Here is a 14,442-nt window from a genome sequence, read left to right as displayed (position 1 = left end):
CAGTTTGGAGTTTGAACCTCCCCTACGTGAGTGTGCGCTCGTCGTCGCCTGTGCGCTTTGCTCTCCATGCATCCGCAACTCCCCTAATCCGAATCCGATTCGGAATGAGAATCAGAATCAGCAGAGAGTCGGTGCTAGTTCCCCCATCCGTCCAGCCGTCCAACCGTCCATCCGTCGGTTGTTGTCAGCCTCTGTATAAATAGAACTTTATGATCTTGCTGCACGCCGCGGCACGATCCAAACTTCAGCTGCAACTCTGCAGCAGCAGCAGCAACAGCAGCAGCTCTGATTCCTCGCACAGGAATTACACACATATCCGGCCTGGCAGGGGCAGCCGTGTCAGGTGCTGCCCCTCCAGTACGAAAGAGAGAGAGAGAGAGATCCATCCATCCAACCATTCATCCATCCGCCTTAACCCTTGAGACTTGTGCGAGTCAAAGGAATGGAATTCCTGTAAACAGGATGCTGCATTGAATTGGGAGAATTGGGTGATGAAGTCGCACGTTGCGATATAAGTTATAGCCATAGCCGCCTCGTCTCGTCTCGCCACTCGAGTAATCGCAAGAGATCTGAGATCTGAGGTCTCCACTCAAGTGGAGTCGAGTCGTTGGCTCGTGGCACAATTCCCGAATTTCCGAATTCCCGAATTCACAGATTTCTCAGATTATCGTTGAATTTATGGAACCGCAACATGATCATCAGGCTTCAATTAACAATCAATTATAAAATTATTCACAAAACAACAAACGAAGAAATTGTTGGGGAGAAAAATATATACCCGTGCGTGCATGCAGAAGATTTCCCTCTTTTCTTTCTTCATTTCGCCTGGCTGTTGAATTTCGCATTAACGCTGATTCCGCCTTATTTATTATCTGTGTAAATAATTGGAGAACCTCCCGTCCGTCTGGAATTTACGGATGTGGTTGTCGATTCTTCGATGTGGGAATGGGAAGGGAATCGGGATGGGAGTGGGAATGGGAATGGGGCTGAGAATGGTGGCCAAATACTTGTACTTGTACTTGTACTTGTACCCTGGTTGCATTTTACCTACGCAAAGAAACGATCCACCCAATGCGATGCGATGCCGCAGCAACAGCAACAGCAACAGAAACAGCAGCAGAGAAACAGTTAAAAATAAAGATCCAGGGGCACTTAATAAACGGAGCACAGACGGGAAGATGGAGCTGCCTTGCCGCATGGGAGATCGGACGGACGGGACGATGCAATTGCGCAGCAAGTGAGGAGAGAGTGGAGTGGAGTGGAGTAGAGTGGTGCCATAGCCAGAGCCAAAGCCACGGCCGGGTAGCGGTGGGAGGTGACGGTGGCCTGGCTGGAATCAGGACGAAAATAGATTTATGGCCGCCAGTCGACGTCGTCGTCGTCGTCGGTCTCCAGAATGGTCTCTCGCTCTGGGTGAGGCCTCGCCTGTCTCGGGGCTTAGTTCTTGTCTGATGGGGGCTGCTGATCAGATCTTCCCTGAGGTTGAATCTTGGATGGGGATGGAGATGGGGAGGGGGGTTCTATACTCGTGGTATGGGACACTTCCTTCCTTTGTCCCAGTCTCTGTTTCTCTTTCTCTCTCTTTCTCCGCCTGTCGCGGCCTTTCTTCTCTTATTAATTGCCGTGATTAAAGTCGACGCTGCTGCCACAAAGTGTCTTTAGCACATGTCACACATTGGTCTACCTCCCACCCCCCCATACCATCCCATCCCCCTACCCAGTGGCATTTCCTTGGTCCAAAGCTTTCTCTCTGATGCATGGCACTGGCCCATCTTGACCTTACCATTGCCATTCAAATTGCATTTCCATGTTGGCGCCAGACATCATCCATTCTCCTGCCTCCCCCGTTGTCTTTCCCTGCCACACCCTTGGTGTGCTGCTGCTGCCTCAGCTGCTGGGATTTCCTTTGTCTTTCGATCGGTGCGTGGGCTGCAACTTGTGAAGTGTGAAAATCCCAAAAGAAGTGCGAAAAAACGCACTGCAAAGGGGATGAGAATGGGGATGGGATGGTCTGATCTGTAAATCTTTTGTCCAACATCAAAAACCAATTTAAACCAGAACCAAAAGTCCCCGAAGCACACACATAAATCATATCGAATATAGAATATAGAAAATATACCAACCATAAATATATCCGAACCAATACCCAACCCCAACCCCAACCCAAGCCCCGACCCCTACCTCCCACCACCTGACGGGGCGACATTAAGTTCATTACGCCGGAAAAGCCGACAGCGAAAGAGAGACAGAGAGAGAGAGAGGGAGAGACAGAGACAGAGACAGAGAAGAGAAGAAGAGAGGCACAGAACAGGCGACAACACCTGTGTGGAATTCGTTTTCCTTCAAAGGCCAGCCAGGGGGAGGGATGGAATAACAGAATAAGAGAGCGAGAATGGCAGAGGGAGTGGTTAGGGGGTGGGTGGAATGGGGTACAGGTGAGCGGAATCTATTTTGGATGCCCGCCGAAAGCACAAACAAATGCCAAATTGCATTTCACTGCGTCACACGGAAAAAACAAGAGAGGAAAAGCCGAGGAGCCGGCAACAGCGTAAAAACTGCCCAACCACGAAGCCATAGAGAGAGAGAGAGAGAGAGAGCGAGAGAGATCAGCATGGGGGCTGCCGCCAAAGGGAAAGACACACACTCTATGAGTATTTTGACACTGGTTAGGAAGATAATTCTGCGCAGTGGTCCTGCTGCCTGCCCTGCACTTAAAAAAAAAAATAAAACAGTTTTTCCATTTTCAGCAATCAGTGGGAGAGGTGCCGTCCCGTGCCGGAGCCAGAGCCAGAGCCAGAGCCGTAGAGAGCAAAGAGAGCAGAGGAGAGGAGGCATAAGGAAAACATTACTCGTATTTTCGATTTATTTATAAACCGCACACCGCACACACTTGTTCCGATCTTCTCCGATCTCTCCTCTGCCGATCCGAGCGTCGTTCTCCCCGAGTTCTCTCTGCACTCCGACGATCCTCGGGTGGCGGCAGCGGCGGTGGCGGCGGCGGCGAACAGCTGCTGGCTGTCGTCCACGTCTCCCTCGGATCGTACGGCACACGATCACGATGTAAAAACTGTAAGTGGTGTTCCGTTGAAGATTCAGTTCTTCCTGGGATCTCGTTGCGTTGCGATCGCCTTTTTTTTTGGACAGCGGACTGCCAGTACCGTCTGCACCGTCTGTACCGTTTGTACCGTTTGTTCAACCGTTCGATAGCTTTGACACTTGGCGAGGATCATCGAGCTTCAGAGCATCGATCGATCAGCACCCTCCCACCAGAGCACCAGAACACCAGAGCACCCTCCATACCACACACCACACGCCGCCTCACACACACAAATCCGAGCGAACACTTGGCTTGTGATGAAATTTGAAATTCGTGAAAATCTCGAGAAGAACGAGAGGAACAGTGAAACGCGTGTCGCTATATAGTCGTATGTGAACACGGATTCCGATATCTGTGTCTGTGTGTAATATATTATTGATTTGGCATCGACATCTGAATCATCAGCCACCTATAACCACCGCCGACGAGAGACACCGAAAGACGAGGGACAAGAGACGAGACGAGAAGCAGAATCTGCTTCCCAGAGATCCCACCCGATCTATTCGAAAAAACTGCGTGTGGGGTGAGTTGGCAAAAAATTACGATTACTTTTTGGTAGAAAGAAAGTGAAAGCCCCTTCGAGGCAGGGGGCCTTCTTCTAATAGATGTGTAGCATTTTCCCCCGTGTTTTTTCTTTCTTTGTTTTTGCACCTTTTGGATTACACAATACCATTCGGCGAGAGAATGCATAACATAACTATAATTTTTCGCCAGGAAACAGAGACACCCCAAATCGAAGACAAAAATCTGTTTGGCAAATTGGGCCAAAAGATTCGCGTGAATGCAAAACAGTCAAAAGACTGGCAGTGCGCAGACCCCTTCCCACTGTCCATCCCATCCCATCCCATCCCATCCCAACCCATTCCGATCCTATACGATACGATACGATCTACCCATACGATACGAAACGACCACACTTGTTAAATTAATATTATTATTTCTTTTGATATTTTGACATTTACGTGAGAAATGTTTGCATTGGCAATGAGCTTCTATGGGGCTGCTTCGGGTTCGGCCTCTTGTGCCGCTAATTCTGCGGACGCGATCCGATGGGATGCTCTTCTTCTGAAAAATGAAGTCTCTTTCGCCCAGAAAGAAAGAAAAGCGAAGTGACAGCTTAGAACGGGGAAATGGGTGCCATTCTACAGAGATATGTGCATATAGGTATATGTGTCTGGTGATATCTGGTAATCATGCCATTGTCTAGAGGCTGCAAAGTGCGTTGTTCAAGACCGGGGGGAGAACTGCGTAGATCTTGGAACCACAACAACTAATTTGGTCGAAAGCTATACATATATGCAGGGGTGTACTATAAAATAGGGGGAAATATCGCAAATGATTTACAGGTGATTCTAGAGCTTCCTCCTTCGTCGCGATCGATCCTTTGTGTCCTTTCCTTGTTTATATCGCCGTAAACAATCCATCGAGAACTGCAGTTTGAGGCAACGATTGATGAGGGCCCGACGCCGCCAGCACCGCCGCCACCGCCTCTGGCATAAACATTCCCTGCCCCCTTGGTATTCCAATCCAAACAATTCGGTCGAAACGCAGCGGGATTGGAGGGGGAATGGGAATAAGAAGGGGAATGGGATCCTCGGATCGGTCCTCTGTGTGGCATTGACTCTTGAGGCAGTGCCAGAGAGACTGGCGCTGAGATTTGTTTATTATCCATTTGCATTTTCAAGTTTGAACTAAAATGTAAACTACAATATTCCCGAGCAACACAACGTCTCTCAACCCTTGTCCATCTGTGGTCCCTGTGGGCCCTAGGAAAGGTGTCTATTAATAGAGATCCATGGGAGAAGAGGAAGAGACGTGTACGTCGTACGGCCACCATCAGCATCAGCATCGCCATCAGCAGCGTTGTTAAGGCCACTGAGGCCACCTCCACCTCGTTGAACGCCTCTGCACCATTGTTGCAGTCCAGAATTTCTCTCTTTGGCTTTTGTGTACATTAACAGGACTTTGAACTTTCCTCCCATTGGCAATGAATGGACGGACACGGGGCTACAGACACGGCCACAGACAAAAAGACGGAAAGACGGACAGACGGACGGAGAGGCCATGCAGTGTGCGCCTCGATTTGCGCAGATCTCTTCTGCATCGGTGGGAATGGAAAAAACCATACGAAATGGAACACACGGTTGTTCTTCGGCATTGCCTGGGTCAATGTGTGTGGGGGGCGGAGGGGGGAGGTGCATTATGGTGACTCAATTGGAGTGCAAAGAACATCTTTGGGGATCCCATCATTGCAAGGAGTGTCCGTGTCCGTGTCCGTGCCCGGGCCTGTGCCCCCCGTGTACTTCCTGCTCGTGTCATCTGCGATTACCAATCTGCGATCTGCAATCGCTGCACGGTGCTGCCCGAGGAATTATTAATTAACGGCCTGTCACAGAAACATGCGACATTTCGTTTGCCTCAACATCAACGATTCTGACATCGAAAATATGGCACAGGCCACCAGACCACCAGACCACAGATCGCTTAGGGGGAGAGCAGAGACCAGAGACTAGAGACCAGAGACCAAAGACCGAAAGAAGGCAGCAGCACTTGTCAGCTGTTCCTCGGCGATTTCTTAAGAGGAATGTTCACGAACGTACAAGTTCTCCCCAATCACATATTCATATTTCTTGAGTGGCACACCGTTCGGTGTTCGATGGAATATCGAGGGTATAGAAAATGACGTGATTAGGTAGAATATTCTAAACACATATGTGCTATGTGCTGTGTGCTTTGTGTGTGTGAGTGTCGGTGGCAGGCAACCACCTGGGAAGAGTGTGGACGAGGAGAGGGATATATGAATAAATGGGCCGCAAATTGGCAAGACACAACTTATGGGATGTCTGGCCCGGCCCACGCACAACACCGCAGAGCACAACGCAACACCCCACCCCAGGGGGGGCACGTTGAAGGGGTTTTCCATGGAAACCACCTTCGCAGCGAGAATTCTGTTTAATTGCCGCCAACATTTTGATGTACTCCGCGGTGGCAAAAAAAGCAAAAATGAACGCGAGCGAATTGGCAGCTAAGAATGCTCAACAGGTTGCAAAAGTCTGGCGGGCTGGGGGTTTGGCAGATGTTTAGCCATAGAATCACCCACACCCACGCCCCACTACCTCAAATCACGCGGCCCGGGGCTGGGGCCTGGGGCCTGGGAGGGGGCCTGAGACGCGCGTTCTATAGAAAAAGCAAACAAAACGCCGCAAAAGCAGCAAAGCAACCGCTTTATTGCACATGACCTCGTCTTCAGAGCTCATTGAATGAATCGATGATTATTTAGACGATTAGTCGGTGGTGGCTGAAAGGAGAAAAGCTTTCGCCATGGATAAACAAATGATCAAGTGCTATGGGATGGATATACACAACGAATTGATGGCCTTTCCACGCAAAGATATCGAGGCGGAGATCTATGAGTATCTGGGTTATGACTACAGTGAACCCTGCCTTATAGATGGGAGCCCACCTGACGCTGTGTTGCGCCAATTACGTGCGAGATTAATCAATGCCACGACAACATGAACAAATTAAGCGCATTCATTTCGACATAAATTTATATCACATGCGAGTAGAGAAGAAGAGCCCCAGCCCCCTCCATTCGTATATATGAAACATACAAAGATGCAGAACTACAAAAACGTAGAGCCGTAGAACCCGTAGAGCCAACAAGTGCCAGCAGAATGCAATGCCGGCCATGCTCTGACGTTAATCATACGCCCCGTGTGCCAACCAACCCCATCTTCAGTGCCCATTCCCCCGATCCACCGATCCTCCGATCCCCATTCGCACGACGCTGATGCTGATGCTGATGATGATGATGATGATGCAGACGACTTTGGCTCACATCGTGGCCGTGTGGCCTCTCGGTCCACGTCCTTAATTATAAATTGATGAATCTTCAAATAAACAAACAAGAATTATGGCGCTTACCGGTACAGAGAGACAGAGAGAGAGGGCGATCCATGGCCCAAGGGGGTTTCTGATAGGAGGAGAGTGATGGATGCATCTGCCCGTGGTCGGTCTGTGGATGCCACACATTTATAATGTCTTTCCCATAGATTCCACGGATACATCTGCACAGACATAAGTATATATGTATTTGTATTTGTATTTGTTTGTAGCACTCACTCGCGTTGTCGTTGTCGTTGGTCAATTGGGTGGGAATGACGCATGTGGTTCGCATTTAGCAGGTTGTCTCGTCTCGTCTTAGCCAGTGCCATTTCGATTTCCACTGCCATTTCATCATAGAAATTCCCTCGTTTCTTTGCAGACACCATTTCATCGTCATGACGAAGGACCAGCAGGCCACTCCCATACCCGAGGAGCTGTACAATCTCACACAGCTGGCGGAGGTCACGCTGGCAGCGGGTCCCTTGATCACGGACGGCGAGGTTAAGCCCCACTTCTATGCCTGTTCGTCGGACGATGACTCCAATTACTACAGCCACAAGGTGTTCGATCGCAGGAAACTGCGGCGCTGCACCATCTCCGACTCGAACTCCTGCACCAGCAGCAGCAGCAGCAGCCACAGCAGCCACAGCCACCAATCCGGGGAGCCCCAGGAGCAGGAGCGGCACGATCATCAGGAGCAGGCCACGGAGGACGAGCACATCTGTCCCGAGTGCGGCAAGAAGTATTCCACATCCTCGAATCTGGCGCGCCATAGACAAACCCATAGGTAGGGCACGACAGAGAACCCAAAAGATCTCAAAAGAGAACCCAAACTAATCTTGAATCCTTTCGAAGGTCAATTATGGACAAGAAGGCACGCCATTGCCCCTTCTGCGAGAAGGTGTACGTGTCGATGCCCGCCTACTCGATGCACGTGCGCACCCACAGCCAGGGCTGCGAGTGCCACCACTGCGGCAAGTGCTTCTCCCGCCCCTGGCTGCTGCAGGGCCACATCCGCACCCACACCGGGGAGAAGCCCTTCAAGTGCAGCGTCTGCAGCAAGGCCTTTGCGGACAAGTCCAACCTTCGGGCCCACATCCAGACGCACTCGAACACCAAGCCGCACTCGTGCTCCCGCTGCGGCAAGGCCTTCGCCCTGAAATCGTATCTGTACAAGCACGAGGAGTCCTCCTGCATGAAGAACCGCAGCAGCGGCGGTGGCAGCGGCAGCGGCAGTGGCACAGGGCGACCCCCTGCATCGCCCAAGCGGCAGCAGGAGGGCGGCTCCAGCTGTGGCTCCAGTTCGGGCTCGACTTCGGGCTCCCCCTCGACGGTGACAACGACCGCCCCTCCGGACTCGGCCAAGTCGACGCTGGCCAATAAGCTGCTGCAGAAAGAGAAGGAGCGGCGGCAGGCGGCACTGGCATACCAGAGCTCTTCCTCCTCCTACCCGTTGGGCGACAACGAGCACTTCAAGCGGACCAATGTGATCCAGCCGACGGCTCTGGCCCATCCGAGTGTGCTCTACCAAACGATGCATCCGCTGCACTACCACTATCACGTACCCAACCCTCCGCCCCCCACAGAGGGCGGTGCGGCAGGCACCGGGGCACAGGAGCAGCCGGTCGACTTTTCGCCAAAGAACAACTTCACGCACTCGGCCAAGACAAGTCCCTTTGAACTCACGGGCAACTATGCGATGGTGGCATAGTCCCAGGGCAGGGACCACATACAGAATATATCCAAGCAAAAGACACCAGAGAGAACGAAAGAACTTCAGAATCGAGGATAGCAAAACCCCCACAAAGCACCCACCCTGCACCACCCAGAGTCCAAGTCCAAGTCCAAGGCCATTTTCTTACTGTAGTCAACGAATATGTGATAAAAAAACAAAAATGCAAAAGAGCTAAAGTACCATTTAGAGAGTAGATGATTCCAAAGAGAGAGCACTAGCTGATCCACGAGACAGATCACTCCAAAATAGAACGAGACAGAGCGAGAGAGAGAGAGAGAGCGCAAAGGAAGAGGAGCAGAGGAAGTTATACACACGATATAGATATCTAGACAGGGATCGATCCGATGGCCCCTCTAAGGCCGCGATCGTTTGATCTTCACTTAGTTGTAATGAGACTTCTTTAGAGACTTGCCAAGAACAACGACAAACCACCAATGTAACCAGTATTTTTTTGATAGCACATACAATACGATCGATCGATCGGTCGATCGGTCGATCGTTCGATCAGCATATATGTAGATCCAGAGATCGTCCCCGCTCACGCGATCGTCGACACCCACAGCAAAGCTAATTTTATACACACACACACACATTTCTTCTCACTTAGAATTATGATTTTACAAGATACAACATAGACACACACGCACACATAAACACTGAAAAGTATACATAGTTAACCTTATTAATCATTTCGCTTTAAGGCATTGAGGATGGGGCTTCCTGCTTCCCGCACGGAAGTCGGTCCAAAACGAGAGATATCTAGTCTTTATCTTTAAATTCGGCGCACATCTTGTGGGTCTCCTCCACATGTGTGCGGCACTTTATTTTAAGCACTCTTACGGCCGCATGTGGTGCAATAATTGACATAACTATAACACTAATTAGCCCCTGACACACACCCCTTCCCCTAGCTATACATCTATACATCTGAAGACCTATAGATCTATAGATCTATACACATATCGCATATTATTTTGTAGCACTTTACACATTACGAGTAGTTATCGTCGAGCATATTTAGAGGGACACGAGAAGCACACTGCATTTTCTATACTCAACCCAACTCCACCTACGACTCGAACCTACAGCTAATCGCACCAAAGATATCGTACATACATACACCTACTCTATAGAGTGCACCTGCATATACCTTGGTGCACACACATTATATATTCGTACTTAACATATACACCCTATCTATCGCATATACACGTATATCTAGATCTTAAAATTGTATTATAGATTTGCACATTTATTCGAATTAAACGAGAGATCCAACGATCCCTGAGAAATGAACACAACAAGAGTTTTTCTATGGATAAAGATATCCATCCTATAATTTGAACAATTTATTCAATATTTTACGATAGAACTTCAAAATGTAGTGGAATCCAAATTCTTGTGGTTGATTGCTGTTTAATGTTAACATTTTATTAAATTTTTAACGAAACATGAAGATTTGGAATACAATTAGTGTGTGGACTGTGGGCTGCGGATCGAAACACTCGATCCAAGTGTATGGTCGTGTGTATGCCACCACACCCCAGTGTTAATAACTATGCGGCTGCCAAGCCTTCAAAAACAATAACAAATAATTAAAAATTTGGTTCCCAAAGGTGCTTAGATGTCAGACCATATGGATTTTGAAGAATCCATTAAGGTGGGTCTCTGAATGGGGCCGCCGCAGCGAACCACCAGATCCTCGAACGTCTTGTTGTGTAGGAAGCAGACCAGAATGGCAGTCATGTTGTCGCCTCCAACCTCGGTAATGTTGAAGTCGGTGGCCAGGCAGCTGTTCAGAAGCTCCTCGCAAATGCACTCCGGGGTCATGCCCGCGGCGAGGCGCTTTCGCACAAAGTCACACACCTCCTGATTGGACATCACATCCCAGATGCCATCGCAGGCGAGGACCACGAACTCCCAGTCCTCTGTGAGGTCGACCACCTCCACATCGGGATAGGCGGTGACGATCTGCTGCTCCGGTGGCATGTACATGTTACGCTTGTACATGCAGTCGCCAAAGGCCCGAGAGAGGGCCAGAATGCCATTGACGCGATTGAGCTCGATAAAACCACCGCCGGCTAGGATGCGGCTAGTCTCCAAATCGTGTTGTGGCTTGTGGTCCCAGGAAAGGGCGTGAACCTTGCCCCTAATGCTGGCAATGGCCCGCGAGTCCCCAGCATTGGCACAGTAGAGACGCTGCTCCTTGATCAGTACTACCACAGCGGTTGAGCCCGCTGTCTGCTGCTGCCAGGATCCATTCTGCATGATCTCTTTGTCAAGGTCCAGGAACCCGCGCCTCAAAGCCAGCTCCACGTCGTTGTCAAAGTACTCCCGTCGCTTGGTAATGAACTGGTGCAGATGAAGACTTACATATTTGGCCACTGAAGCACCGCCATGTCCATCGTACACCCCGAAGAAGGACGCTGTGGGGTCCTGTGGCAGCGAGAGGATGATGGTGTCGGCGTCCTCCATTTCAGTGCGCCAGCCCTGCATGCTGCTGGATCCCACGCGGAAGAGACTGTTCTCGTACTCGGCCGAGTTCTTGGTGGTCACCGGCTGCGACAGTGTCTGCCCCATTATGTACTTCAGAAAGGGACAAGCCATTACACATCCCGGACTTTCTGTACTACGATGGATTCTATACTCACTTGCTGCTATCCTTTGTTCTGACTCGAAAATGTTTAACCAAAGTAGAGATGTTTTATCGGTGTACTTTTTGGGACTGCTATACAAATGGGTCTGGTCTGGTCTGGTCTGGTCTGTAGTATTTACCTGACTGAATCGGCAGGCGAGGCATACTATTCAAAGGGAATGAAAGAAATCAAAGCTATGGCTTCTATGTTCAATAATATTTTTTGGTTTTTTCAAATGCTCAAGTAAGGGTTTTGAACTCGAAAAAATCGGCACCTAAGGCGAACCGAATGATTGTGGAGAAATATGGTGAGGTCAAGATTTTTTGGAGTGACTCAATCGAAATGAAGCTAAACGTTGTGAGTTGCAGCTACATACGTCTGCGACTCTTTTTTTAATACCCAATACTCAGTCAGCGCGGCTCCCCTCCGCCTGAGAGAGCACACACTGCACGACGAAGAGTGTATGCGAGAAAGGGAATGAGTGAGCGCGTGGAAGGCCTTGAGTAGATACTGCAAATTAATTTGTTCCTTCTGGATATAGTAATAATCCGATCTTATCCAGATTTCTTAATCTGTCAGATATGGTCATTCTCTATGATTCTGCATTTTTAGTTTTTCCGTATTTTTAAAATGTTGGATGCCACTGAATACACTTGTAACATTGCGATATCACAAAAATTAGAGACAAGGCATTTTCCAGGCGGAATCCGCAAGCTGATCAAAAAGATGGGAGGAATTGATGACTAACGATGGAACACATTTATGTACTTGAAAGAATAAATGCATAACCATTTTTCGAAGACATATCTCATGTCCACTCCTCGACCGATTTGTATGAATTTTTCTTATATTTAGTAGGTATGGGATAAGGTTTTTAACTAATTTTGCTCTTCCTATCACGATTTTTGGGCCGTCGAACGAATAAAGCAAGAAACATGCGAAATATTACAGCAGAAAGAACAGATTCACGAATCCAACAAGATAACGAAAATGTGCGTGTGAGCATGTCGCAATTGGGTGAATCTCAGTCACAAAAGGCACGAGATAAACGAAATCAACAAACAAAGACTAAAACAGACACAACGCTTATCTTCTTCGTCTCGCATTCAAGTCAGAACCAGACATTGAATATGTCGCTCATGCAGCTACTTATAATTGAGACAAGATTATTGATTCTTGCTCATCGGCACGGATCCAGATTCGACCCTGTTCCTGAAGTTCATTCGCTCATTCAATTCATGATTCCAAACAACATCTTTCGCAGCAACTGAAATAGTTCTCAGTACTGCGGCAAATGGTTTGCTAGTATATTATATAGTCGTTCTACACATATACACCATATCGCATATAGATTTGGACAGAGATCCAACGATCCCTGAGAAATGAACACAAAAAGTGTTTCAAAATGTAGTGGAACTCGAATTCTTGAGGATGATAGTTGATTGCTGGTTAATTTTAACATTTTATTAAATTTTTAACGAAACACCTGACAAATTTGGAATAAAATAAATGTGTGGACTGTGGGCTGTGGGCTGCGGATCGAAATACTCGATCTGCTATCGTGCGTATCACGTGTGTATGTCACCACACCCTAGTGTTAATAACTGTGCGGCTACCAAACCTCCAAAAACAATAACAAATAATTAATAATTCCTAATTTGGCGCCCAAAGGTGCTTAGATGTCATCCAATATGGATTTTGGAGAGTCCATTACGGTGGGGCTCTGATTGGTGCCGCCGCAGCGAACCACCAGATCCTCGAACGTCTTGTTGTGTAGGAAGCAGACCAGAATGGCAGTCATGTTGTCGCCTCCAACCTCGGTAATGTTGAAGTCGGTGGCCAGGCAGCTGTTCAGAAGCTCCTCGCAAATGCACTCCGGGGTCATGCCCGCGGCGAGGCGCTTTCGCACAAAGTCACACACCTCCTGATTGGACATCACATCCCAGATGCCATCGCAGGCGAGGACCACGAACTCCCAGTCCTCTGTGAGGTCGGCCACCTCCACATCGGGATAGGCGGTGACGATCTGCTGCTCCGGTGGCATGTGTATGTTCCGCTTGTACATGCAGTCGCCAAAGGCCCGAGAGAGGGCCAGAGTGCCATTGACGCGATTGAACTCGATGAAACCACCGCCGGCCAGGATGCGGCTTCTCTCCTCTTCGTTTTGTGGCTTGTGGTCCCAGGAAAGGGCGCGAACCTTGCCCCCAATGCTGGCAATGGCCCGCGAGTCCCCAGCATTGGCACAGTAGAGACGCTGCTCCTTGATCAGCACCACCACGGCAGTGGAGCCGGCTATCTGCTGCTGCCAGGATCCATTCTGTATGATCTCCTTGTCAAAATCAAGGAACCCACTCTTCAAGGCCCCCACCACGGCGTTGTCAAAGTACTCTCGTCGCTTGGTAATGAACTGGTGCAGATGAAGTCCGGCAAATTTGGCCACTGCAGCACCTCCATGTCCATCGTATACCCCGAAGAAGGAGGCAGTGGGGTCCTCCGGCAGCGAGAGGATGATGGTGTCGGCGTCCTCCATTTCGGTGCGCCAGCCCTGCATGCTGCTGGATCCCACGCGGAAGACACTGTTCTCGCAATCAACCGTGTTCTTGGTGGTCACCGGCTTCGACAGTGTCTGCCCCATTATGTACTTCAGAAAGGAAGAAGCCATTACACAACCCGGAGCATCATTTGCGATCTCTGCTACAATGGATTCTATACTCACTGGTTTTCTAGTGTTAGTTGTCCTTTGTTCTGAGTCGAAAATCGTTAGCCAAAGAAAAGATTTGTTGTATTTTTTGACTGCGGTCTGTAGTATTTGTCAGACTGAATCGGCAGGCCAGGCATAATTTTCACAGGGCTATGGCTTCTAATGAAAAGCCTACTATGACCTCAGCCTCAGCATTAATTATTATTTAGAAGAAGAGTTTGGGCAGGACCTACCTTTGGAGAATCGAAGAATTCTTGGCTACTCAAAGTAGCTCCCTCTCTCTCTCTCCTTATGGGAATAAGTGAAGAAGTTGGACATCGAGGAATATATGTACTCTGAAAATGAAACAACAGACGTGCTATATAGCTAATACAATTTACGGAAT

General features: G+C 49.0%; 3 protein-coding genes and 1 long non-coding RNA gene across 4 annotated transcripts; 2 read left to right on the top strand and 2 right to left on the bottom strand.

Annotated features, from left to right (window-relative positions):
• Nucleotides 1–2,948: 2,948 nt before the first annotated feature.
• Kah (Kahuli) lies at nt 2,949–10,016 on the top strand. The gene is made up of 3 exons (XM_001354210.4): nt 2,949–3,620; nt 7,365–7,772; nt 7,841–10,016. Exons 2-3 carry the CDS (start codon nt 7,381–7,383, stop codon nt 8,694–8,696), a joined length of 1,248 nt encoding a protein of 415 aa, XP_001354246.3. The 5' UTR covers nt 2,949–3,620; nt 7,365–7,380; the 3' UTR covers nt 8,697–10,016.
• A 113-nt stretch (nt 10,017–10,129) lies between these two features.
• LOC6900977 (probable protein phosphatase 2C T23F11.1) lies at nt 10,130–11,530 on the bottom strand. Its single transcript, XM_002134638.3, has 2 exons — nt 11,372–11,530; nt 10,130–11,306 (listed from the first exon to the last, which is right to left on the bottom strand). Exon 2 carries the CDS (start codon nt 11,298–11,300, stop codon nt 10,341–10,343), a length of 960 nt encoding a protein of 319 aa, XP_002134674.1. The 5' UTR covers nt 11,301–11,306; nt 11,372–11,530; the 3' UTR covers nt 10,130–10,340.
• A 14-nt stretch (nt 11,531–11,544) lies between these two features.
• On the top strand, nt 11,545–12,156 carry LOC117184619 (uncharacterized). The gene is made up of 2 exons (XR_004470027.1): nt 11,545–11,663; nt 11,725–12,156. It is a non-coding gene; the product is annotated as an uncharacterized lncRNA (long non-coding RNA).
• Nucleotides 12,157–12,798: 642 nt separating this feature from the next.
• Nucleotides 12,799–14,230, bottom strand: LOC6900978 (probable protein phosphatase 2C T23F11.1). Its single transcript, XM_002134639.3, has 2 exons — nt 14,073–14,230; nt 12,799–13,997 (listed from the first exon to the last, which is right to left on the bottom strand). Exon 2 carries the CDS (start codon nt 13,989–13,991, stop codon nt 13,032–13,034), a length of 960 nt encoding a protein of 319 aa, XP_002134675.1. The 5' UTR covers nt 13,992–13,997; nt 14,073–14,230; the 3' UTR covers nt 12,799–13,031.
• Nucleotides 14,231–14,442: the final 212 nt, after the last annotated feature.

This window comes from Drosophila pseudoobscura, chromosome X (genome assembly GCF_009870125.1).
Source record: "Drosophila pseudoobscura strain MV-25-SWS-2005 chromosome X, UCI_Dpse_MV25, whole genome shotgun sequence".
NCBI classification, from domain to species: domain Eukaryota; kingdom Metazoa; phylum Arthropoda; class Insecta; order Diptera; family Drosophilidae; genus Drosophila; species Drosophila pseudoobscura.
The sequence above is the reverse complement of the archived record's forward strand: the minus strand, read 5'-3'. Positions and strand labels throughout refer to the sequence as shown.

Coding starts and splice junctions, on each gene's coding strand:
- LOC6900978 (XM_002134639.3), bottom strand. CDS start 13,991: ATGGGGCAGACACTGTCGAAGCCGGTGACCACCAAGAACACGGTTGAT.
- Kah (XM_001354210.4), top strand. CDS start 7,381: ATGACGAAGGACCAGCAGGCCACTCCCATACCCGAGGAGCTGTACAAT. Junction 7,773..7,840: donor CGCCATAGACAAACCCATAG/GTAGGGCACGAC, acceptor ATCCTTTCGAAG/GTCAATTATGGACAAGAAGG.
- LOC6900977 (XM_002134638.3), bottom strand. CDS start 11,300: ATGGGGCAGACACTGTCGCAGCCGGTGACCACCAAGAACTCGGCCGAG.